We start from the raw sequence: 25,933 nt of genomic DNA, 5'->3' as shown, positions 1-25,933 counted from the left end.
GGGGGAGGCCTGCCCAAGTGCTAAGGAGATGGATTATACAACTGAAAGCCTACAAGGAAGTAAAAAAACAAACAACAACAAAAACCCTAGGCACAAACCCAGGCCACTTGGTGCTTTGCTGTTTTAAAAAACATTTTCTACATATCTGACACAATTTAATTGACATGCTTTTCCTGCATGTTGAGCAAAAGCAAGCAGGATAGGGAGGAAAATGAGTTTTTATAATGTATGAGTTATTAAATTTGCATCTTTAAATATAGTTCTTAAGTTTTAAGGGGAGATTCGACCTAGCATTTCAAAATGGTTGGATCATTTGAGGTGGGAAGACCCACCCTAAATCTGGGCCATACCTTGTAGTGGCAGCCCATAATGCCTTTCGGTGGGTAGAGCCACTACAGACCACAGCCTATAACCCATTCTCTCTCTCTCTCTCTCACACACACACACACACTCACTCACTCACACACACACTCACACACTCACATACTCTCCCTAGAGAACTGGCTAATACCAACTGTTAAAGCGCGTTCCACTTGTATGGGTCCAGTGGTCTACACTTGGGCTCTGTTGCTCCAGCCCTTCATGTCTGGTCTGCTCTCCTTCATACTCTTCCGCACTGCACCACACAGGGAAGCAGGACAGCAAGCACACCGGCCAGAGAGCAGACAGCGAGGGAAGACACTCACTCCAGGCCTCATCTGGCTCAGCACAGATGTAGACGCATCTGGACCCTGGGACCATGACTCAGGATAGACACCTGACTGCACTGAATGGCCCTGTCCTGCCCCAGAGGCTCTTATATGCTAGTCTAAAGTTTCAAGTGTCACGTGACCTAACTTGGCCATTTGAAATGTAGGGCTCCTAATCTGTAAGCTGCTTAACAAAATTTTAAAATTACATTTTTTAAAACACTGCAATAAAATGTTTATGGTACTTATAATTTTTATCTATTTTTACTGGTCTAAATTGTTCACTCTGGTCACCTGGAACATTGGCCCAAGAACCAGACACAGTGGGGCAGAGGCTCAGGTCAAGGTCGCACTGTGTGGGCTGTAGATCTGTTTTCAACTGGGGGAATTTTTGTAACTCCAGGGGTCCTAATGGGGATTTCAATGTTGAGGAGCTTATCAATTAGTGTCTGATGGGATTCTAACCCCGCCTCTTATTGAACTGCTGGTTAGAAACAAAGCTAAGTGAGTTTGCATATCCTAGGTTTAGTGTAGTATATAGCCTAGGCTCTGAGTGACTACCTCTACTGAAGGGATGGGGGTGGGGGGGTGTATGGACAGGAAGCCTCACACTTACCCTGTTATCACTGATCTTTAGAACTTTAGTTAGGAACAACAGAAGTAAATTAGTCCAGGCTTCCCGGTGACTTTCAGATGTTAGAGTGAGGAAATACGTCAGTGCTTCACTGCAGACACTGCAAAGAGAAGGCTGCCTTTAGATACCACGTTCACGGACGACTCTGGACAAAAGAGGGCAGTGAATGGAACTATTGCAGAACTGGCTAGATCCCATTTTTATTAAGTGGAGCACCAAGACATGGTTTTCAAATCAGGAAGAAAAGAAAACATTGTTCAGGAAATGCACACCTCCATTCTTTCCCTTAGAGTCCCTGTGTGATAGCAGGTGTGCAGGCCTGGTGTTGAGACCTGGGTCCACGTTGGTGGCTTTGCCTTTCACTGATTATGAGGCTCAGACTCTTCTGCACCTGATTACTTTTTGTCCATGAAATAGGAGACTGGGACAGTGATTTCTGAGACACACTGAACCACTGCTCTCAGGACAGGAATGAGCAATGCTCGAGCACTCTTTTTTCAGTGTGAGCACAAGCAAATAAGTAAAACATAATAGTAAAACAGAATGAAACAAATTCAACTGATCAAAACTCCAGCAGGGTGGTGGTGCACGCCCGTAATCCCAGAACTTGGGAGGCAGAAGCAGGTGGATCTCTCTGTGTTGGAGGCCAGCCTGGTCTACAGAGCTAGTCCAGGACAGCCAGGGCTACACAGAGAAACTGTCTGAAAAAACCTAAAAATGACAACAAACCTCTAAATAGTTTAATAAGTGCAGGCAGACAAGGCAACCTTTCATTTTTACAACTGCTGAGACTTTTCTTATGGCTTTGGAAGGACTCAAGGTTCTGAACAATAAAGATCTCCCCCTTGTCCTGTAGGTCACACATGACCTGCTCAGGTGCTGCTAGGTGGACGGAGAACAGTGTTTACCTCAGTTAGGCCCCGGCGCTGCTGCGGTCCCAGACACCCAGGAAGCAAACACAGGTGTTCACAGGCAGCCTGTGACAAAGGCAAGATGCCAAACATGCAGGGGAAGGTGACCTAATTTTGACATTGACCTTGATTCTAAGGCTCAGCTAGCTGCTGCTCCTGTCCCTTTCCTGTCCACACATCTACCATCCAAGAGCCTTACTTCAACAGCCTCTGCTGGACTTCTTCCCAGGCACCGACTCTGTTCTCATCCATGTACATCCGGAAGAGAATGCGCAGCCCACAGGCCAGGCTGCTTGTCTCCTGTTTTAGAAGATTAGGCTTGGACTTGCCTTTGAAGCCTGCAGAAGGAGACGTTTCGGGTTAGACTGGGAAGGCCCCTTATAGAAAGGTCACACAGCCTGTGGGGAAGCAGATTCTGCCTGTGTAGCACTGGCTGCCTGCAAAGCAGACCGTCTATAGATCAGCAGTTCTCAACCTGTGGGCTGTCACCTCTCTGGGGTCGCATATTTATATTACGATTCACAGCAGTAGCAAAATTAGTTATGAAGTTTTAGAGAAGATAATTTATGGTTGGGGTCACCACAACATGAGGAACTGTATTAAAGGGTCACAGCACTGGGAAGGCTGAGAACCCTGCTCTAGACCTTCGATATAAAACAGTTTGGGAAAGTGAACACCCCTGGAGAATTACACCTGGAGCCCTGCAGGCGGAAGAGCAGGTGCAGATCTCTGGCAGGGCTCCACCATCGGAGGGAGGGGAGGGAGGGTCTGGTTGTAAGCCAGAAACATAAAAGGGCAGAGGAGAAGGAATGTTCTAGTCAGATGTCAGCAACTGGGGGGACAGGATAGTTCTGCTCTCTGAGTTGGGCTGTAAAGGGAAGAGGATGAACAAAGCCATGTTAGCTGAAAACTGTCATGGGCTACACAGCAGCCAACGTTCTATTATAGGATGCAGAAGTTGATGCTAACTAGACCACAGCCTCCTTCTTTATTTTCCTGGCTATGTTCTGAGGACCCTCTCCTATGAATAGGTAATGACAACTATTTCTTAAATATAGAAATGTCAGTGTAATTTATATAAAGCTTATTTTTTTTTTATTCAAACCTGCTAAATTTCCTAAAAAAAATGTGGTTTCCTCACCCACGATCATTCCTTTTGGTTCTGAGGGATGGCCACTCCTAGGGAAACAAAGTCATTCTAATAGTATGGCAGAATCCAAGTGGAACCTGGACTTAACTTTCTCTCTCAAAGGAGTTTGTATTATGCCAACTAGCAACACAAAGGCAGTCAGCACGATCCGAGAAAAACACACATCAGCTAGTTCCCAGAGGCGGACTGAGTGGGGTGGATGCAGTCAGCTGGTTACTTGGCTTCTAGCTGACAGGAGACCTGGGTGCTAAATTATATCTCCTTATTATCACTCAGGAAGTTCCCACAACCACATGCAGGTAAGTTCTCAGTGACACTGAGACATGGATAACTTACCTGCTTTCCACAGAGCAGTCCTCTGTTCATTGTTGGAATTAAATGCTTTTGCAAATCTATGTGACTCTAATAAGCAGTCCAGTAGCTTAAAAAGCTGTTGTGATGTTAAAAAGCGGTACATTCCTTGGTCTTGAGTATCAACTCGAACATCAAAGTCTACCGCATCTCTCTTTAGAAAACAAAACACCACAAGACACGCTTAAACCAGTTTTTGTAAACTTAAAACTCAACGCTCCCAACCCTCTTCTCTATAATATCTATGGATATTTGTGTATGCCTGCTCATCTGTATGTGCCCATGTGCATGCAGGTGTCCACACAGGCCAGAGGAGAGTACTGGATCCCCCAGGACCAGAGATATAGGAAGCTGTGACCTCCCTGAGGAAAGGTCTGGAATCAAACTGGGTCTTCTGCCAAGTGCTGCAAGTGCTCTTAACCTTTGAGCCACCTCTCCAGCTCCCATGTCCTATCCAAGCCAACCCTATCCTAACCAAGTAGAAAACACCGCCTTCTTTTAAGTATCTGGGACTAGTACCCTCCCACTGTCACAGAGCCTTCCTGGAACCCTGACACCAGCCTGTGGCTGTCCCAGGCCTGCGGTCTCTGGCCACCTCTGTAGCTCACAAGCCCTTTCTCTTCTCAAGCAGTTTTGCATCTCTGAATAATGTTGTAACTACTCTTGGAGGGTCCCTGTTCTTTTCCTAGTAATGTGAGGGCAAACAACCTCCTCTGTGATTGTGTCCCTAAAGGCGGGAGGACTGAGGCCAGCAGGCTCGGACCCTCTAGCATTTCTCCATGTTTCTCAATGGCCAGGTCAAGTGCTCATATATCCTGTGTTTAAAAAGCGTTCTTCCCAGCCTCACATGGTGTGGGGTTTGTCTTCTCAACAAACTCCCCCCTGACCAAGTGCACAAACCTTTTTGGACCATGCATCCTTTGCCCACCCCTCTAGCACAAGTGCACTAGTATAATCCCAGTGAGACTCTGGAGATACCAGTCACTCAGAAATACTGTATAGTATTCCCCCTTCGACCCTGGTTTCTGTCTCTGGTGGGAAGCTCTTATCAATAAGCACGTTGACGACAAAGCAAACCCTTTCAGGACCCGCATGCTCCTATGGCTGTCAGCCCATTCTTCAGACCTCTTTACAGCAAACTCCTGAACAGAGTTAACCACACACAGTTCCCAACTCCTCTTCCTATACCTACAACAACTAGGCTTTTGAATTCAACATCAAGCTTATGAGTCTATAAACTAGAACGTTAGGTGACCCGTCTAACGCACACGGCCAATCCTCCTTCAAACATTCGCTTTATCTGACGTCCACTAGGACCTGACCTTGCTTCTCTTCGGACCCACTGGTTCCTGTGGACCCTACCAACTGCCTTGTCACCAGGAATTGTGACCGTGGCCATTCTTATACCTCAGGTCATCATCTAGGCTCAGGGTGTGGGATAGCAGCTACACGAGGAAGCCCTCCCTCCTCCGGCAGGCAGGCTGCCTCCCAGTCCCTCACCTGGGCTGCAGCTAAGTTCTCTGCGTCCTCCTTCTTACTTGTGGTTGGGAAGAACACGATGTTGTCGATGGTCTGGATGAGCTCCAGCTGCACAACACATTTAATCAACAGGGCAGCAAACAGTTTTTGTTCTGGGAATTCTGTGAGGAAACCCCCCAATGCACATGCAAACAAAACATTATTTTGAATCCTTTATAATTTCGATGACATTATTACGCTAAGGAAACATTACTATGTATGAAGGTCATCTGCATGTCTCACATTGAAGAAGACATCCTGCCTCTGTTTATAGGTACCACTTGCTAAAGCTAATTCTGGATCTGTGAAACAGTTAGGAAAGGAATTGTTTAAATAAATGGAATTATCTTACATGATTTGAACAGTGTACGTGTTCTAATTGATTCCTTTCAATTCAGGTTATTACTGAAGTAAGTAGCCTTTACTGATGCTCAATTTTAGTCTTTGAAAATAATATGAAAACCCATATAAGGAGACAACAGGCACCAGGTCCACAGCAAACAGAAAGCTGGCTGGCCAGGCCTCTAATCAAGCCCCGGGGTACTGTGGCTTAGCTATCCGACAGGTTATTCCTGGTCTGTGTGTGGTGGATTAAACTGATGCTTATTTTCAGTTGACCCACCAGTGAAGAAAACAGTTTCAGAAGTGTCTCCCACATAGCTTTCTACTTCTAGCTAAGAAACTTCACTCCTCAGTCTACCAGTCAGCCAGGGCGGCATTTCAGGAGAGCGCTCCTCTGTCCAGTGACTGACCATGCAGTCAGGCAGCTGCAGAAGCTGAGAGAGAGGACTGGGCACCAGCTGCTGTGAGCACTGGGCAGCACTGGTGTGGGGAGAGGGGGAGGGGAGGGGAGCGGAGGGGAGGGGAGGGGGGAGGGCCAGGCGGCAAGGCCAAATCTCAGTCCTGTTCTGGTGGGCAAGAGAAGCCCAAGAAGAATTCTTACTAACCCGCCTTGGGCAACAGTTCAGCAGTTGTCCACTCACGACTGCCGCATCTCTTCCTAATGTAAGAAGCACTGGCTACACAACTCCTTCCCTGGCACCAATTCTCGCAGGGTAAATTTATTTCCTCCAGGTGCTTTTCTAGAAATGTCGTTCTATGTAGTGTCTGGTTGTTACGGGGAAGACAAGTCAGAAACGGGAACCCACTAGTCCCAAGGCCCTTCATCACCCGTGACAGTGACAGCCGTCACTGTGCACTCCCACCACTGTGCACTCTCCTCACCACTGTGTACTCTCCTCACCACTGTGCACTCTCCTCACCACTGTGCACTCTCACAAGACACCCAGACCAGACCCTCTTGGTAGCAGCAGCAGGAGTTTAGGGAAAGGGTTCACAGGGTGATGGGAGAGCTGAGTGGACCCAGACATCCTTAGAAAAGTTTGGCAGATGAGGCTCCGCAGTGGCTTGTGGTAGGAATGTACAATGATTACGACTGTGAAGAGCTTCACGGTTCTTTAGACGGTTCAAAGCATTAACATCCAGTAATTCTACTTCTAGGGACATTTACAGAAGACCTGAAAACAGGTGCTGAACTAACTGCTTGACTCCAAATATTCCTGCTAGCGCTATTCCTAAGTGAAGTGGCACAGACTCAATGTCTACCAGCCGCTGAGTGGGGAGACAAAATATGTACACACATACAAAGGGCTGCTAGCTCAGTAACAACAAGAAGTTACTGATTCCTACTATGATGAATCTCATGATCACATATCCTATGACTCGATTCATATAAAACCCACAGAAGCCGGGCGTTGGTGGCACACGCCTTCAATTCTAGCACTCTGGAGGCAGACCCAGACGGATCTCTGAGTTTGAGGCCAGCCTGGTCTAGAGAGGAGATTCAGGACAGACATCAAAATTACACAGAGAAATCCTATCTCAAAAAACCAAAAAAGAAAACAACAATAACAACAAGCCCACAGAAGAGCACAGACACAGACACAGACACAGAATGGTGGTTGCCAGGGGGACAGAGAAGGGGGAAGTAAGGAGTGGCTGGCTACTCACTGACTATGCCATTTTCTTTTGGTGGTGATGAAAATGTTTGCTTAGTCATAGGTGGTATTTGCACAACATTCGGAATGTACTAAATGCAACCCAGTTGTTTATTTGCAAATAACCATTGTTGTGTGACTATAGTCTCAATTCAAATTTTTATCACATTTATTTATTTTGTGTTTATTGCGCATGTACATACATGTGTGTGTCGGCAGGTGGAGACCAGAGGGCAACTTTGAGGACACAGTTCTTTCCTTCTACCATAGGGTTCCCATGGAGCAAACTCAGGGCATCAGACCTGGTGGCAAGTGCCTTTACCTGCTAAGGCATCATGTTGGTCACAGACTCAAGTGTTATAAAGTGTTTAAAGCCACATTCTTTTCTAAAGAGATGCAGTCTTTCCTATGTGTTACTTGCTTTCAGCAAACAACACTGAACTGTGTCAAAAGTGAGAGAGTGTCACATTTTTCGGCAAAGGCGATGAAAAATCTGAAGGTGGTCCATGGAGACACGGGGTAGGTAACAGTGCAGAAAGCTTGATTCTCTGAGCTAGGAGCACCTGTGTTAGGGTCCTTTACTAAGTTCCCAGGCAGATAGGCAGAGGAAAACATGCGGCTTCCTACCTTTACAGACAGAAAATGGAGCTGGAATGTAGAAGGATTGAGAAGGAAGACCCGTGCACCCAACACAAACACTAGCCAAAGGCACTGTGATCAAACTGACAATGCAGATGTTAGTGAAGTCCTTGAACGAGAACATCTGTCAGAGATGTCCACATGGGTGGACAGAGTAAAAAGTTATTTCAAAACCAACTATGGCATATGCTTATTAAGAAGAGTAACAACTGGGTGGTGGTATTGCACGCCTTTAATCCCAGCACTCAGAAGCAGAAGCAGGCGGATCTCTGTGAGTTCGAGGCCAGCCTAGTCTACAGAAGGAGTTCCAGGACAGCCAGAGCTTATACAGAGAAACCCTGCCTTGAACCCTCCTCCCTCCAAAAAAGTGTATCACGAAACAACTCTTATCTACATAAAGTACAGTTTATTTTTATTTAGAGAAATAACTCACTTGCTGTAGATTTCACTTTGCTAACTTCTTCATTCATAGTAGGAACAGAAACCAGTGGTGCCTGCTGTCTGTTATCAGAAGACCTTGGTTGAACAGAATCGTGTATATCTACAGATTTCTGTGATATCGTATCCTAAAAAGATAAATTCATTGTTAAGCACATTACAAGGAGGCACATATTTTCTATTATACTAGCTTTTAAAAATTATAAAATTTAGATATTATTCATGAAAAAGATATCCTGCATTTAAAATTACCTAGACATAGGTAAGAGTTGAACATTAAGACAATGGCTGAGGGTTCAGACAAGGGGGATGCTTCAAATTTGAGGCCAGCCTGGACTGCAGAAAGTGAAACTTACCTTGAAAAACCTAAACTCAGGCCAGGTGGTGGTGGTACAAGCCTTTGATCCCAGCACTTGGGAAGCAGAGGCAGGTGGATCTCTGTGAGTTCAAAGCCAGCCTTGTCTATGGAGTTAGTTCCAGGGCAGCCAAAGCTGCATAAAGAAATCCTGCCTCGAAAACAAAACGAAACAAAACAAAACCTCAAAAAAACAAAACAAAAAGCAAAAAAACTAAAAAGGCTCCCTTTCTGGTCCTCTGTGAGTTCAGGCTTGAAACTATACATGTGGTACCATAAGAATTTGACGTTACAATAGATGCAAAACCAGTCAGCACTAACCAATGTGTTCTTCAGATCTAACCCAACTCACAGGTGTCCAAGTGGAGGGAAATTTCATGTGGTTCGTCAGGATTTCCTCTGTGGGAGGAGCTAGTGAAGTATCTTCTGTTGCTCAAGGAACCATAGACAGAAAGGTCTGTATGAGGGTGACTAAATAGGAGTTTGGGGTAAAAGAAGCCAGGCCCAAGTCCAACGACCCGCACGGTCTGGCCTGCCTGAGCTGTAATAGCAGGATGGGGGAAAGCTTAATAACCTGAGCAGGGCTCTTCTTCTCTGAACAGGTTTCCTCAGGTGAAGAATTAGAGGTGGGAAATGGGATGCTCTAGTGTGGGGTCACACAGCTAAGGGTATCTGACATTCCTCTTTGTTTTACTTGGTGACAACAGTGTATTGCTTTAGGACAAGCACTGTGCTGTTTCTCTGGAGTATGGCCTCACCTGGGCTGTGGAGACCTGTGTTCCTAGAAACAGTACTAAGCAATTAAGATTTTAACTGGCTTCATGTCAAATGAAAACATAGCTTATGATCTGTCATTTCCAGTTCTGAATAAAACAGGGAACTATATGTAAAATTACTATAGGAGGATTAAGTATGAAAACATTTTTTTAAAGATTTATTTTTAATTATGTGTATGTGTTCATAAGTGCAGATGCCCACAGAGACCAGGAAAGGGTGTTAGCTCCCCTGGAACTAGAGTTACCAACGGTTGTGAGCTGCATGTGGGTGCTGGGGAAACTCAGGTCCTCTGCAGCAGTACTTCCTGCTTTCAAATACTGAGTATCTCTCTAGTCCTATGAGAACATTTTTAAACAATAAAGCATTCTACATTATAAAGCTGGATTGTTACGGCTGTGGGTTTTAGTGATCTAAGGAAGTTGTTTTTTTTTTTTTAAACACATAATCAGCTTTAAGTAAAAAACTGTTTTAGTCTAGAAGAGTATTTATTTGACCATGAAGACTTCAAAAAACATTTTAAAGTTAAAAACACATAGGAATAATTATAGTAATAGTTAAACAGCATTACAACAGGGTTGTAAAATTATTCATATTTTGGAAATTTTTGAAAGTAAGGTAAAGAGAAATTCTTCATGTAGCTGTGAAAATATTGTCTAGATATGCTAAATAGTATTTACATTTAAAAATCTTTTAGGCATGTATATAACAGTAACTATCTGTAAATGTATGGGAGACAATGGCAGGATGCCTACCAACTGGGTAGGGTTGAAGTGGGAGGTAGGATAAAAACTGGTATATTTTAAGCCCTGAATTCTTTCTTGTACATATAAGTAATTTTATTACATCTATTTTTATAGTGACAGGTTACTTTTAAAATATGTATCTTAAGTGCACAGCAAGAAATACTTCAGCTAGGAATGAAATTCCCACAAGGTTGGCAAGGTCTAAGACGTTAAGGAGGCAAGACAGAGAGACCGAGGGCAGAGCTGATGGGAGCAGAAATAGCAGCAGCAGCAGCAACAGCAGCTGCAAGATCAGAAGGTGAGCCAGGGTGCAGTGCCCAGACAGGAGCAGGATTCATCTTTGGTACCCACGCCTGAGGTGTCTGGTGAGATGCATCTGACTTCACCTTCCCCACACGTCTCAGCTTATATGGAGAGTAAGTGACATGCAGAACAGAGCAGAACTAGATGGTGCAGATCCAGGACTTCCCTAGGACAGAAAACAACCCATACTGCACATGCTACCCTGTTGTGGAGCCCACAGAGGCTATCTAGTAAGACCTTACTCAGAGTCAGAGAATCTGAGCTTGCTTTACCCAGCACGGCTGCATAAGGAGATGATTTGACCACAGGCGTGTTTACCGGGTGTTTGGAAGAGTCTACACTTGGCTGTATGGTGTGTTTGATCTTGTAAGGGGGAGGTCTTTTGCCTCTCCCTTTGGCATGTTATAAAAAGCCCTTTTTGGAGCTGGAGAGATGGCTCAGTGGTTAAGAGCACCGGCTGCTCTCCCAGAACACCTATATTCAAATCCCAGCACCCACATGGCAGCTCACAGCTTTCTCTGACTCCTAGATCTGACATACTCACACAGACATACATGAAAGCAAAATGCCAATGTACATAAAAGAAAAAAATTTAAAAAAAGAAAAGAAAAAAAAAAAGCCCCTTTCAATAAAGGACTGGGTGGCTGAGTATTGACCCAGGGCCTTCCCAAAGCTATCCTGTGTCTCTGTCTTTCTTATTGTCTCTTTCTATCTTTCTATCTATCATTTCCTCATTCTTCTCTCCTCCACCCAAGAACCCTTTGATAGGTGGGAGCAGGTTGGAGCTGGGCTCCCACACCCTGTGTAGTGGAGAAGTATCCACAGAGGAGAGAAAGCTTATTCCTGGCATGCGCAGGATGTTCTCCAAGTGGTGTGGGGTGTCTAATGGATCACACCTGCAGATCAAGTATGGAGCAACTATGAGTCTGTGGATACCACAGTTCTCAAGAAACAGAATACTACTTTAGTATGTAATCTATGTTTTTAACTACTAACAATTAGTTGAGAAATTGAAAAGCTGTGGGTCAGTAGGTACTATCTCCCTACTATGGTCTCCTAGGTTTAAAATTCAAGGGCTAGGGGCTGCTGACTGTTCTTGCTGAGAGGACCTGAGTTTGATTCCCAGAACCCACATAGTGGTTCACAACCATGTGTAACTCAAGTTCTAGGGAACCTGGCAATACCTCTGGCCTCTGTGGGCTCCTGCACACTTGTGGAGCACAAACTTCTGTAGGCAAATCCATATAACACATACACCTAAACAAATCCTTTTAAAGTTTTCAAGGGCTAGAAAACCAATGTGAACAGTGTGATCTAGTTTTTTTTTTTTTTTTTTCCTTGCTGTTTATGGTAAAATGGAAAAAGAACCAGAATGAAGCCTACATATTGGATAAAAATAGTTCCAACAAGGATTTTTGCTTGTGGTGATCTGAGTTATCCTTGTGACATCTTCAAGGAAAGATGTGAATCTTGTCATGGTTAAAGGACATCATATTTTCAAACAAAGCATGTGGGGAGAGTGTGCAGGGAGTATGAAGTGAGCAGCACAGTTAACACATGGCCCAGGGAGCTGACAGCTGTGCCTGGCTGAGACACAGGACCTATCCTAGGTACTCACGTCAAAGACTAGTAATAATGCAGTTAACACTGGCCAAGTGCTTCCTGAACAACTATGTACAGGAAACCAAGAAGACATGGGCTGAAGGGCACGTTGGAATTCCTTACCTATTTTCTGTATGGTGAAATTATATCGAAGTAAACAGTTAAAATAAAACAAGATTTAATAATATCTCTAAATTAGTGTAGAAAATCTCTATATAATCTGTTATCTGCATTCATAATCCTTGAAATCATTTTATTTTGTATATAAAACAGTAATTTTAAGTGTCCTCTTTGTGGTACTTAACAGAGTATAAAACTGTTATTGTATCAGGAATTTTAATCTGAGGATTTCACACAAGAAACTGACATCATCTTTTAAAAAGAGTTGGTCTCACTGCCAGAATTCAAATGTTTGTACCCAAACATTCTTATGTGCCAATCATTAGTGTACATGGGAAATTCAGAAACAAAATTCGTGCTCAAACTTAATACTCTATGCACAATAATAAGAGGTCATTTGACATGAGGCAGTGCCCTGTGGACACAGTGGTGCCTTAGTATAGAAGGAGTGGAGAGCATTAAGAGGCTCTTTCCGCCCCTCTGCCTTCTGCCATGCAGGATGTGACAGCAAGGTGCCAGTGTGGAAGCAGAGGGCAGCTTCCCTCATGATACTAACTGGTCACTTGGCAGCTGCAGTTTTTTCTAGACTACCTAGGATTAGGTATTGTGTAACAGCAAGGGGAACAAATCAGGACGGTGACACACAGAGTTTGGCCCACAGTGAGATGACTTGCCACGGACAACTTCCAGCAGGCTTTACTTACTTACCAATTGCTTTTCACTCACAGGAGATGGAGAAGGGGGGGGCAGTCTCTCCAGAAGTAGGACGCCACGTTAGGAGCCTTTAAGATACCAAAACAAAAACCAGTCACTGGGGCCATAGGAAAAGAGTTATGCCACATGCAGCATATCTTAAATGGGCATTAAGTGAAAAAAAATTAATCTGACTACTGATAAAAGCAATTTTCTGAAATCTATTCAGTAAAAATTTTAAAAGATGTACTTCTGAAAAATAATTCAGCAGCACTCAGTGTAATTAATTATAAGGTAATAGTTTTATAGTAAAATACACTTCCTCAAGTGCCATGGATTTTACACTTAACTTTCTCTAAATATTAATGTCTTAAATAGTACCCCAAAGCAAGCTTGTTTTAAAAGTCTGACACTTTTCAAAAAAGTTATAGAATTATAACTTACAAAAAATAAAAATTCAGAAAACTCTTTAGATTCTATTTTTCTAAAGATAGAAAAATTAAATCAATTAGGTCCCAAAGAGAAGTTAACTTGCCACCTCTGAATTAGGAGCTTGCAGAAGAAATATGATTAAGAATCAAATTCTCCTTTTTGAAAAGCATAAGCTCTAGAATCCAGACAGAGGCAAACAAGTGATTTCACTTCAATAAAGAGAAGTTGGCAATAGACCCTTCCTATCTATCTATCTATCTATCTATCTATCTATCTATCTATCTATCTATCTATCTATATACCTATGGCCATGAATGTGTAACGTAACAAACTAAAACACATGCAGGTCCAATTAAAAATGGTGTGTAGCAGTAGATGTATATGAACAGCTCATGAGGGTGGAGGGAGCGGGAATGTGGAAGGTAAGGCTTCGTACTATCTTTGACACAGGCACATGTACACCGACAGACAAGTCTCCACTGTCAGCTGCTCACCCTGCTCCAGGTAAGTATGAAAATGTAACTGGAAGTGGGTCAAAGAAATCACTGTGCATCTTTCTGTACAGACAATTTTTCTAGTTTATTTGTGTTTTACTTCCTATTTTGTTTTTACTATTTATAAGAGTATTTCAAGACCATAAACCAGATTTGATTCATGTTACAAAACAGGCTATAAAGTTAACAATGTGGAACAGCTGATGATGTTCATGTGGTTTTCCATCAGCATGGGTGTACTTAGTGTTTCCAGGAAGAGTCTGTCTGCAGACTTCCACATTCCAGACAGTAAGTTAAAGCTATGTACAAATCAGAGAGAGCCCCAGGGCTGTGCTGGGCACGAATTCCAATCTATCCTATGAATAATCCAGCTGTTAATGTATCTTGGTTTCTTTAATGATTAAAAACTACTCAAAACTCATTCCTTACAGAAAGATGACAATTTTGTGTACAGTGTAGTATTTACAAACAAATTTTCTTTAGATAAATAAATCTATTGTAGCTGAAATATATGTTAAGGAAGGCTCTCTTCCTTGAAATCAAACTATCACCTGGTATGGTACATTCAAATAAAATCTTATAATACCAGTAGTCATCATATTATGACCTAAACTCTGGAAAAGCACACTGAAGATTTTGTTTCACAAATGACTTACTTCATGCAGTTTTTCCAGTTTACTCATTGCTCACTTTAAACCCAGTCAATATACAAATGTAAAGTAGACCTGTATAAAATCTTACGCATGAGGAATTGTGGTTTTGAAGATATCCAAGGTGCAGTTACATGTTTTATCCCAGATTTCTAGAGTAAACTTTTCACCATTCAGAATAACCACATTTTCTAAGCAGTTTGTACCAGAGCGTGCTAACTGCTCATTGTCTAGAAAAGAAAAGAACAATTCATTTGCATATCTCCAGTGTCACATGTCACACTTGGTGTTAAACATAGCTGTACAGACCTACCTTGCTGCACACACCAGTATAGCTGGGCAAAAATATCATCCAAAAGTACATCACTAAGAACTTCTAAATACTGGGTGAATACATCACATATCGCATAAAGGGCATGATTACAAGTGGTTGTCATCCATTCGGCTTTCTGGGGGAAGAGGATGATGAAGTGAAGGTCAGGCTGTCCATCAACCACTAGACCCTATCTCAAATCTCCTCTCCTAAATTACATTATAATTACAAAAGTCTCCATTTAATATTGCTATACAGGACAGAGAGGGAAAATGAGGCTCTCTAGCCACAGAGCCTGAAATACATACTCTGTAATAAAATAAATCGAAATAAATAAGCTAATTTTACTCTGTATTCTTTACTGAACAAGAATTCAGCATCCAATATTAATGAAAGTTACTGGTGTTTCTTAGTTATGACTATAACCAACTATGGAAGAGAAGCCGACAGTTTAATAAAAGCAGTGAAAATACAAGTTAAATCATTACTTCAGTCCTATTTCCAAATACTGTCCTTGCTAACGAAAGAAAACATTCTTATTTCTCACGTACTGAAGAAACATATTCTAGGAATTCTTTTATGTTCAGTGTGTTTAGTTTCAAACATGAAAATGTACTGAGTGAAAACCTAAGAATGGTACAACTTTACGCTGAAAACTGTTCTTCTCTTACCTCTGTTTGCTGTTCTGGCAATTTCATGTTGTCAAAGATTCTGAAAACAATCCTAAATAAGTCCTGCCACCAATGTTTCTCGTAAGTGTGGCCATACGTTTTCATTATTTCAAACATAACTGTTAAGCCCCTAAGTAACAGAACACAATGAGGAAAGCTGTAATGCGAAGAAGCAAAACTTTCTAAGAAGCTTTAAAGGTTTACAAAGCTACTTAAAAAGGAAAGTTAATACTGGTTGTTAATGCACATTGAATATAAAGCAATTTAAATTGTAAAATAACAGGTTCCTTTAGGATACATCATCTAGAAAAGAAAAACTCCAAAGGCTCTGCCCTTAAGTTTGTTTATTTTTCTGTCCCCCACTTATACTAGTCCAGCTGTTAAAAACTGTACTTGGAATCTGCAGTGGTTCGAAGAGGATTGCCCCCACAGGCTCACAGATTTGAATGCTTGCTTATTAGGGAGAAGAGCTACTTGATAGGGTAAAGAGATGTGGCCCTTATTGGGAGAAGTGTGTCACAAGGGATGGGCTTTTGGGGTTTCAAATACTCAAACAAGGCCCAGTGTCTCTCTCTTCCTGCTGTCTGCTGATCTGGATGAAAAATTCTCAGCTGTCTCTCCAACACCATGTCTGCCTGCATGCTGCCATACTTCCTGCCATGCTGATAGATAATGGACTAGACCTCTGAACAGTAAGCCAGACCCAATTAAATGCTTTCCTCACAAGAGTTACCGTGGTCAGGATGCCCAGTAGAACACTAAGACAATTTTGCAGAACTATGGGAAAGGAAGAAAGGACTCACAGCAGTCTCAGAACAAAGAGAAATGATGTTAGAAAAACCCTTTTCAAAGGGTTATGGGGATTTTCAGCTACTACTATGAACTCTGTTTACATAATGTACCCATACAAAGGATCGACTAACCAATCCACTGAGGCCTAGTCTCCTTGAGGGAAGTGGCCTGCACATCTCTTGGTTCTTGCTATATTCTAGGCAGTGCTAATAACTCAGGTAAGTCAATATGTGATGAACAAGTAAACCATCCAAGATCATACTGACAAGCTTTCAAACACTGATGGATTTGAGTAATATATTTCATTTACACTAATATATCTAGTAATATTAAAATGTATTCTAAATGTGCCTATCTCATATATCTCCTCCTCCTTCTTTTTTTGTTTTTTCAAGACAGGGTTTCTCTACGTATTCTCTGGCTGTCCTGGAACTTGCTCTGTAGACCAGGGGGCCCGGAACTCACAGACATCTGCCTGCCTCTGCCTCTGGGATTAAAGGCATGTGCCACCACAACCTGGCTGGCAAGCTCGCTCGCTCTATATTCATCCATCCCTCCCTCCCTCCCTCCCTCCCTCCCTCCCTCCCTCCTTCTTAACATATTTGGTAAAAAAACAAAACAAAACAAAACAATTTTGTGGTAACTATAAACTTGTGTGTATCCATAATAAAAGTGAATTAGAATAAAAATAAATCCTTCAAAACTTAAATTTCAAATCCGGATTGTTACCTGGTTCTTACATCTAATTTGCATCTATTGATGATGCATGATAACTCAAAGAGAATCGGGAACCATCCTCTCACCCACACCCTGTCTTCAGGCGCCACATTCATGTCGTCACTTGTGTACTCCTTGAATGCCTTCAAGAGGAAAGGTGGAGTCATAAGGCAAAGGGAAATGCTCTTACACTGTCAGTTTAGTATTTCTCAGGAAAAACACTGGTGCTTCACTGATTAAACGTGAGAAATTTAATACATAATAATTTACAAAAAGCTTATGACTTACAAATGTCAGTGAAGAGCCTTTGACTAGACTTTTTAAAAGAAGTTGGCTTTACAGGGCTAGAGATGGCTGAGCAGTTAAGAGCACATCCTACTCTCACAAGGAAACGGAGTTAGGTTCCCAGCACCCCTGTGTGGTGGTCCATAACAGCCTGCTACCCCCAGCTCTAGGGGCATCAGATGCTTCAAGCCTCCACAGACACCTATTTATTTATACACATGTGCACATACATCCTTCCCCATGTATGCAAACGATAGCTTCAGATATGCGAGGTAAAGTCAGCAAGGCTGTCAATTTAGCCTTTTATTTCAGTGCTGAAGTACACACTCCTCCATGGCCAATGAACTTCAGCGCTGCAAAGCATGGGCGGACAGGTGATAGGGCAGATGTTTAGAGACAGGCCAGACTTGAAAGGCGCCTCCTTCTCCTTCACCTGCTCTACAACTATGGACACAACTTGGACTTCTTGTACGGATCTCCTTATCTGGATAAAGTTGTGACACTACCTGCCCCATTTGGTGTTACAAAGATTAAATAAGCAGATGTATTTACTTGGAACACCTGACAGCTATAGTAATGGCTATTATAGTCACTGGCCATCTTAACTCAGAGTCAAGTTCAGACTCATTTTGGGCTCAAAATAAATGCTTCCTACACCCTAAGTTTCCAAACAAGTATAGACTTCAGATTATACTCATTACTCAGCAAGATTTTGTTTACTAAATGATGCTATACCTGAGGTCTATCAGACACGTATTTTGCACAATGGCGAATAAGTCGAATTGCTTCCATACTTGTGTCTGGGAAAGCTGCATTACATGCGAATTCAGATAAACATTTCACTGCATCCTGGAAAGAATCAATAGTTGCTGGAAAGTGCTTTTCAAATACAAGAGCTAAAACAGAGAAAAATAAACAGAATAACTACACATTTCAATTATTTTAATTGTATCCAAAATATATTAACCTCTAATGTAAGTACACACTTCTTACAGGTTATCAAGGGTTTGGACATCTAAGAAAAATGGGTATGAGTTGTCTTGATGACTAGCCTGTACTGAGTAGTGAGGCAAATGAGCTGTGTCTACTTTGTTCACAACATTAACACCACATAGTAAAGTCACAACTGTGTTCTAACTTTTGTTGGATAGACATGCAGAATTAACTGCCCTCTGGATGCCTATGTTTAACAATGCCTACAAGGACATTTTATTACTTGAAATATTTAAGTAAAATGCTTCATAGTTAGGCAAGCACTCACTAAATGATAACCAAGATAACCACCCCACATAAACACAAACTGGGTTTACATATGTGCCTGGCTGTGCCCAGATTGTTTTTATTGGTGCTGGAGACCCAAACTCCGGTCATCATGCTTGTATGGCAAACATTCAGTCATTATACTAGATTAACTTCCATCTTTAATATTTCAATTTCCCTCAAAGGCAAAGGAGATGGTACAGTGGTCAAGAACACTAAAAGAATCAATCATGGCGGTGGCAGTACACACCTTTAATCCCAGTACTTGGGAGGCAGAGGCAGGTGGATCTCTGTGACTGTGAGTTCAGGGCCATCCTGGTCTACAGAGTGAATTCCAGTCCAGCCAGGGTTATACAGAGAAACCTTGTCTCGAAAGAAAAAAAAGATTTGGGGCTGGAGATGGCTCAGAGGTTAAGAGCACTGGCTGCTCTTCCAAATGTTCTGAGTTCAATTCCCAGCAACCACATGGTGGCTCACAAGCATCTGTAATGAGATCTGGTGCCCTCTTCTGGCCTGCAGGGATACATGCAGGCAGAGCACTGTATACATAATAAACAAATCTTTAAGAAAAAGAATCAACCAAATGCTTTGCCCCACACCCAGCCGCTAGAGATAAACTCTGTGTTAGTGTATTTGGCCTAGCAAGCCCCAGGCCTTGAGTTCAACCCCCAGCACTACAAATCAAGTGAACACATTTAGCTTTTCTATCTGCACTCAACACAGTTAAGGAATACTTACTGACAATGTGCCCTGTTGTCTGAAATGCAAGTTCCACTATGCTTTCATCTTGGTCTGATGCAGCTAGATGGAATACTGAGAAAATATTCTTCCATCCTGAGCGAATATTTGCAGCCTGAGAATTGACCATCTGTGCTATACACCGTACAACCATATCTCGAATTGTTGGAGACCTAAAATAGTAATGTAATTGCTTAAATATGTATCCACATAAAATTCAACCCATTTCTTTTTCTTGGCCTAGAACATAATAAGATACTACTGATATTATTCAACTAAAAAAATATTACCTGTTTCGTTTCATTATATGTTCAAAAGGCCGTAAGAAATCCTTTTGGAATCTGAAATTTGCAAGTTCCCCTTTCTCTAAAAACTTCATTGACAACTGCCTCAGGGAGTCCACTGCAAATATGGCTACATCTTCATTAGGATTGCAACCAACCTGTGAGGGCAGCAATAGGACCCAGATGCGGGTGTTAGAGGTGAAACTGTCATTTCTCATTATTGCCTTAGAAAAAGGGCACAAAACAATCAGCATAAGAAGATGAATCCTAAGTTCTTCACAAAGGCACCAGGATGCAAAAAATGGAAAATAGATATTTTTAATGAAACTGTCAAAAGTTTCAGCAATCATTTCTAAAAAGAATGCAACTCAAAGTTTTGTGTTTCCTTTAAGAAAACTACACATGAATGTGCATTTGTGTATATATTTGTATATGTGTGTATGTGTCCAAGAACAGAAGAGGACATCAGATCCTCTGAAACTTGAGTTTCGACTTTAAGTGGTTGTGAGCTGCTAGATATGGACACTGGGAACTGGACTTGGGTCCTCTGTAAGAGCCCTCCTTTTTGTGACAGGATCTTGCCATACATATAGTCCAAGCTAGCCTTGAACTCACAGACATTCTGCCTCAACCTACCCAAAGTGCCAGCAATAAAAGTTTGTATCATGATTCCTGAAAGGTTTTCTAAATTTAATTGTAAAACTGTAACTAACAATTGCTTAGAAGGGGAAAACAATTCAATGAGATTATGATTAGGGAAATTTAAACAAGAAAAAATATTGCAAATGTAAACAAATACTATAATTACTCAAATACCTTATTAAAATGATCTCCAATAACTTCCCAAATCCGAGACCACTGCAGCCGTATTCTTCCCATGTTATAGTATGATATTTCTACTATTTTTTGTAGACTAAACATCCTGGGGTGTGTAGTGGAAAGCAATTCATCCATAGACACAGCACAGAGCCAACGAACAAAATCAACTAAAAAATAAATACATTTACATTTTCATCTTAACTTTAAAGCTTTTTAGCCAAAAGGGCAGCTTAAGAGTAAAATAAATATTTATACTCACCAATAGCATTTCCATCTAGCCTTGTAGACCCTGTGAATATTCTGGGGGAAAAATAACATAATTAAAAAACTTATGATGTTTTACTTCTGTTACACTGACTAAAAAGTAATGGCCTGGAGTATTAACAGTTCTTAGGTGTTTTAAGAGGGCCAAATGGTCAAGTGAATATTTATTCACCATACAGCTTTCTAACAAGAGTTAACAAGAACTGTTTTCTACTTCCCACTTATATTCTGTACTCAGAGTGTACAATGTAACTTTAGTTACATATCTGCAAATATGCGGCAAGTATCTTAGGGAGTTTTAAGGTTAAAAAATATTAATCTGTGAAAGCAATGAACTGGTTTACCAGGAAATGATGGGATTTTCAATTTCTACTGATAATCTACTAGCCTTAAGCAAGTGCTCTAACACTGATTTATATATACCTTAAACCCAAAGCAATTTCTTAAGATACAGTTGTATTTTATTTTTATAAACAATGTTCATTTGATTAGGAAATTCATTTAGAACTTAAAAATGACAAAACAATTACAAATGATCTCACTTTACCCAAGAACTGGCTGAACCAGTTTCCTGCTGCTATTCAAGAGTTGAAGACTATGCCACAGGCCTCAGCTTTGTGCAGCCTCCCCTCCCTCCTTCCCGAGTGCTTCTCTGTGTCACTGTCACAGAGACTCAGGACACACATGGACAACCTGTTCTCTTTACCAGGAGCTGGACTTTATGCAGCAGTATGAGGAGACTAGATCTTCATAGGTATTATGATAGTCCTCAACTTAAATCTTCACAACTAGATGTACAAGATAAAGGGGAAACCTCAAAGGCAGGGACAGCTCAAATATTCATCTTAAAAATACTGTAATAAGAGTAGGAGTTATCAATCACCAGGTGGTACTACCCCTGTATCTTATATATATTCATATTCATTCCATAATCAAAATATGGGCTATTAAAACCCAACACCTGTAAATAGAGAACTCGTGCAAAGATAATTACAACTTCTTCAGAGTCCCAGAACCAGTGCCAGAACCAAGATTCAAACTGCATCAGGCTGACTCCAAAGTCTCCTAAGTATTCTCCACACAGCATCATATTGACATGAATTAAACTTGCAGCAAACATTTTCAATGTATTCTTGTTTTTCCTTTATGAACACAATCTGAATGTCTCACGTACAACTAATTTTAATCTTCAATATAACAATAAGAAACAAAACAGGTTAGCAAATGTAAAATCTCAGCTCCTGCTAAGGAATGGCTTAAGATTTTTGGTACTGTTCTTTTGGGTAAAATGAAGTAAGTAATTAAAAAAAAACTTGGCAAAAAAATCATGGGGGAACATCAAGAGAAGTGCATACCATTTAGCCCAATGGTTTGACTGAACCCAGAACCTAAAATACAGAAAAGCTACAAAGTTCTCATATCAACCAAAGTAAAAATTGCTAGATTATGCAAATGTAATCAGCTGATTTCTCCCAAACTAGAGGTATTCTCATGGAAGGCAAAGCTGTAAGCAAAACATAGCAGAGTAAAATAATTAAGCAATATAAGAGAAAAACAGAAAAGACATCAAAGAAGTAAGAAAGGATTTAACTGGAGAATTAAAAAGAGCAAGTGGCAAAGCGTAGGGCAGTAAAATGGAGACTCTGCAATCACAGCGCAGGGATGCAGCAGGCTGTGAGGACGGCAAAGAGTGGAGACCAAACGCAAGAACAGAAAACTACCGCGGCAACCAGAGGCTCTGGAGAAGCCAGAGGACATGCAACCTGGGTAAGAGCGTTCAAATTCCTACTCACTCCGGTAGCCCCTGAGGGGCCACTCTATTTCCAATTATGTTCCACCAAAGCTAAGCCATGTTCCAGAGCACAGCAGCCTGTGGAGATTTTACAGTCATGCCTTAACTTCTTCAAGGTTTTTTATAATATCTAAATAGATCCTCATAATAATAAAGATGACTTTTTACAAGACAGGAACATCACTGAAATGGAAGATAGCCTAGGAGCAAAAATGGCAGCTACTACCCAGCTCTGGAGCTGTACAGAGGAAGAAGGGCTCTGGACAAACCCATAGGCTTGTTCTATTCCCCAAATTTCTCTATGAATGAAAGAATAAAACAAAACTAGCTGGTTATGAGAATGGGAAACTTATTAAAACTCTTCTGTTCCAGTTTTCTCATTTGTTAACTGAGGACACTAATAACACTCGGTTCTTGCTGACATAAAGGATGACATAAAATAACATGTCAAAGAACCTATATGTCATAAGCCTTCATGCTAAATATATGGTAGATACAAGGTGATAGACAGTATTTTTAGAATCTACACATGGAAGACAATAAACAAAACACCCAACACCAAACACTAGGAATTCTTTTCAAGAAAGAAGTTCCAGAAAGTACTTTCACGGTTAGGGGCCGCTGACAAATCCAGTGGTCTGTACTTGGTGCAAACTTGTATCTGGGAGAACGGGAGCTGCCTTCATGGAGCACTCACTGTGACAGCTTGGGGACTTGGTTAGATCCCCAGCACCCATGCCAATAAAAATCAGAATGTCAGCACTGGAGGTGGAAAGAGGACCCTCTGCTAGCTAGACTGGCCAAAGTGGTGAGCTCCAGGTCAACCAGTGAGAGAGACTCTGCTTCAAAGAATAAGGTGGAAGACGACACTTGATATTCACCTCTGGCTTCCACATGGGCAGGCATAGGTATGCAACACCCCCCACCCCCCCACCACAGTTTTTTCTGAAGTGAAGTAAATAATGAATTATTCTGAGTCTCAAGACCATCAAGCAAAGACTGATACACTTTTGAAACATAAGTAGTTTAAAAAAATTTGAGGGGCTGGAGAGATGGCTCAGAGGTTAAGAGCACTGACTGCTCTTCCAGAGGTCCTGAGTTCAATTCCCAGCACCTACATGGTGGCTCACAACCATCTGTAATGAGATCTGGCACCCCCTTCTGTGTACATAATAAATAAATTAAAAAAAAATTTGAACGCCAGTGTTGTAAAATGTGGTTTCAATTTTGAGAACATTTACCCTGAAAAAAAATAACCATCAAAAGAATGCTATAAAATATGGTTCTATTTGATCTGCATTTTAAAGTAACATTCTATAGTGGAATAGTATGTAGTTTCTTTTAGAAAATAAGATAAAAAGGGAATACCTAGAAATGTATAGAATGCAAAAAATTTAAGGACCTTTCCAAAGAAATATATAAGAATTTCCAGCAAAATCCATTCACTTTATCCAGAATGCTGTTTTACACCACTTACCTAGAGAGATAAATTAAGCTTTATTTCCAAGGGTTGAAAAGAAAGAATAATTTTCTATAAAGAGATTTGTATTTTTATCATCAAGAATAATATTTCCCTGATATTTCCAGTACCAATTGTAACAGTTTTATGCAATTAAAATTCTTCCTGTATTTTACATTTGTAAAACCAAAATTAAAGGTACTTCATCATCAAAATCACAGTATACCACAAAACAGTCTTGTATTACTTTCTAAAAGTTATTTTGACTGTATTTTTTTTCTTTTTAAACAAGGAGCAAAATAGGACTGTAACAGTATTCAAGTGGGAAGGGGAGAAAATGAATAGCTTACCGATCTACAGCAACCACAACACTTTGAGAGCTGGTTTCTCCAATAGACTCCTGAATACTTGCTATCTGCTTCCAGTCCACATTTCCTCCAACTGCCAAACACAATAGAGTGTGCACCATTTTTGTTAGAAAACAATGCAAGGAAAGAATGCACTTACAGTTCTAAGTGTTCTAAACCACATTTCTGAAGCCAGGTATTTTCCTAATAGCAGAAAGGATGTGACACCAATGACATTTACAAAGCAAGGACACGTGCACTCAGTGAGATATCCTACGGAATATGTGAGACACGGCTGTAAGATATACTTGCAAGGGCCACACAAACAAGACCACTATGAATTCAGGTCACAAAATTGGCAGTATTGGGTCAAATTTTTCCTTAACCTTTAAGAAACAAACCATTAGAAATGCGCCAGTTCTACTGCTATCTTCTGTAGTAAGTCCAGCTGGCCACCACAGTAGAATTTCTGTCACTAATCCCCAACCTCCTGCACCGTTTATTCAAAATTCTTTGTATATTATAATATTCTCCTATTTATAAGAATCATTTCCCTTTCTTTCCAAACTATTCCATGTTAGACAGTAAAACAATATTCCTAGTTTTTAAACTGTACTTTAGGATTATCTTTGGTATATGTGCTTACTAACTTTATGTCAGCTTGACACAAACTTGTCATTTGTGAAGGGGGGAACATCTACTGAGAAAATGTCCAGACCAGATTAGTCTGTGGCACATTTTCTTGATTGATGGTCGATGTGGGAAGGCCCAGCTCACGGTGGGTGGTGCCACTTTCCAGTTGGTAGTCCTAGGTGCTAGAAGAAAGCAGGCTGAACAGTCATTGAGGATCAAGTCAGTAGTCAGCAGAAGTCCTGTATGGTTTTTGCATCATGATGTTCCGGCCTCTAGGTTCCTGTCCTGACTTCCCTGAAAGTGGTAATATGATAAACCCTTTCCCCAAGTTCTTTTTGGTTATGGTACTTTACAATAGCAGACAGAAATTGTTATCAGAAGTGGAAGATTACTTTAACAGACCTGACCATGCTGTGTTGGGGAGGATTGTGGACAGAACCTTGGGCTGGAAAAACCATTGAGTTTTCAAAGCTTTAGCGAGCTGGTGTGGTAGCTAAGACTAAGGATGAAAGCAGTACAGATGATGGAGGCCTGGCTGTGAGGTCTCGGGGGAAGTTGGAGAGTCCCTTTCAGATTACTGGGCTGTATCACATTCTGTATTAAGAGTCTGTGTTGTCTGGAGCTGGAGCTGGTGACAATCCACACCACTAGTCGAGCTGAGGGAAGCAGTCTTCTGGAAGTGTGTCCTCAAGGTCAGCACACAGATATGTTCCAGAGGGAGCTAAAGTTGTATCTTATGCTGGCATCTGAACTTCGTATCAGTTTTAAAGGCAGGAAGGGACCATGGAGAACAGCTGAGGCTTGGCACTGAGAGAGGCCAGGGAGACAAATTGGTGATGGGGCAGCCTCAGCGAAGCAGAAGCCCCTGGATTGAAGGTGTCATGGAGAGAGGCTAAGGCTATGTGGTAGGATTAGAGTCCTTGTAAAGAGCTCAGGAATGGTGTATGCAGACCTCTGCAGTGGAGACCTGGCCACCAAGGACAGCCAGAGCCTAGACAAGCTGCAGGTGCTGTGAACTGCAGAGACTGTCCAAGCCCTTTCGAACCCAGAAGACTTTGATTAT

The 25,933-nt window shown here is 41.5% G+C and overlaps 1 protein-coding gene across 1 annotated transcript in view; it reads right to left on the bottom strand.

The window, feature by feature from the left end:
• The window catches only part of Arfgef1 (ADP ribosylation factor guanine nucleotide exchange factor 1), a 96,914-nt gene that overhangs the window by 1,544 nt on the left and 69,437 nt on the right, over window positions 1–25,933 (bottom strand). The window contains 17 exon segments of the mRNA XM_036177258.1: window positions 1,306–1,423; window positions 2,434–2,572; window positions 3,721–3,889; window positions 5,236–5,375; window positions 8,323–8,455; window positions 12,936–12,971; window positions 12,973–13,009; window positions 14,588–14,726; window positions 14,810–14,945; window positions 15,481–15,610; window positions 17,002–17,132; window positions 18,010–18,170; window positions 19,273–19,445; window positions 19,563–19,714; window positions 20,373–20,542; window positions 20,635–20,675; window positions 24,241–24,331. Coding sequence (XP_036033151.1) covers window positions 1,306–1,423; window positions 2,434–2,572; window positions 3,721–3,889; window positions 5,236–5,375; window positions 8,323–8,455; window positions 12,936–12,971; window positions 12,973–13,009; window positions 14,588–14,726; window positions 14,810–14,945; window positions 15,481–15,610; window positions 17,002–17,132; window positions 18,010–18,170; window positions 19,273–19,445; window positions 19,563–19,714; window positions 20,373–20,542; window positions 20,635–20,675; window positions 24,241–24,331 — 2,096 coding nt within the window.

Source organism: Onychomys torridus, chromosome 2 (assembly GCF_903995425.1).
Source record: "Onychomys torridus chromosome 2, mOncTor1.1, whole genome shotgun sequence".
NCBI lineage: Eukaryota > Metazoa > Chordata > Mammalia > Rodentia > Cricetidae > Onychomys > Onychomys torridus.
Note: the sequence above shows the minus strand (reverse complement) of the source record. Positions and strands in the feature narration are given on the sequence as shown.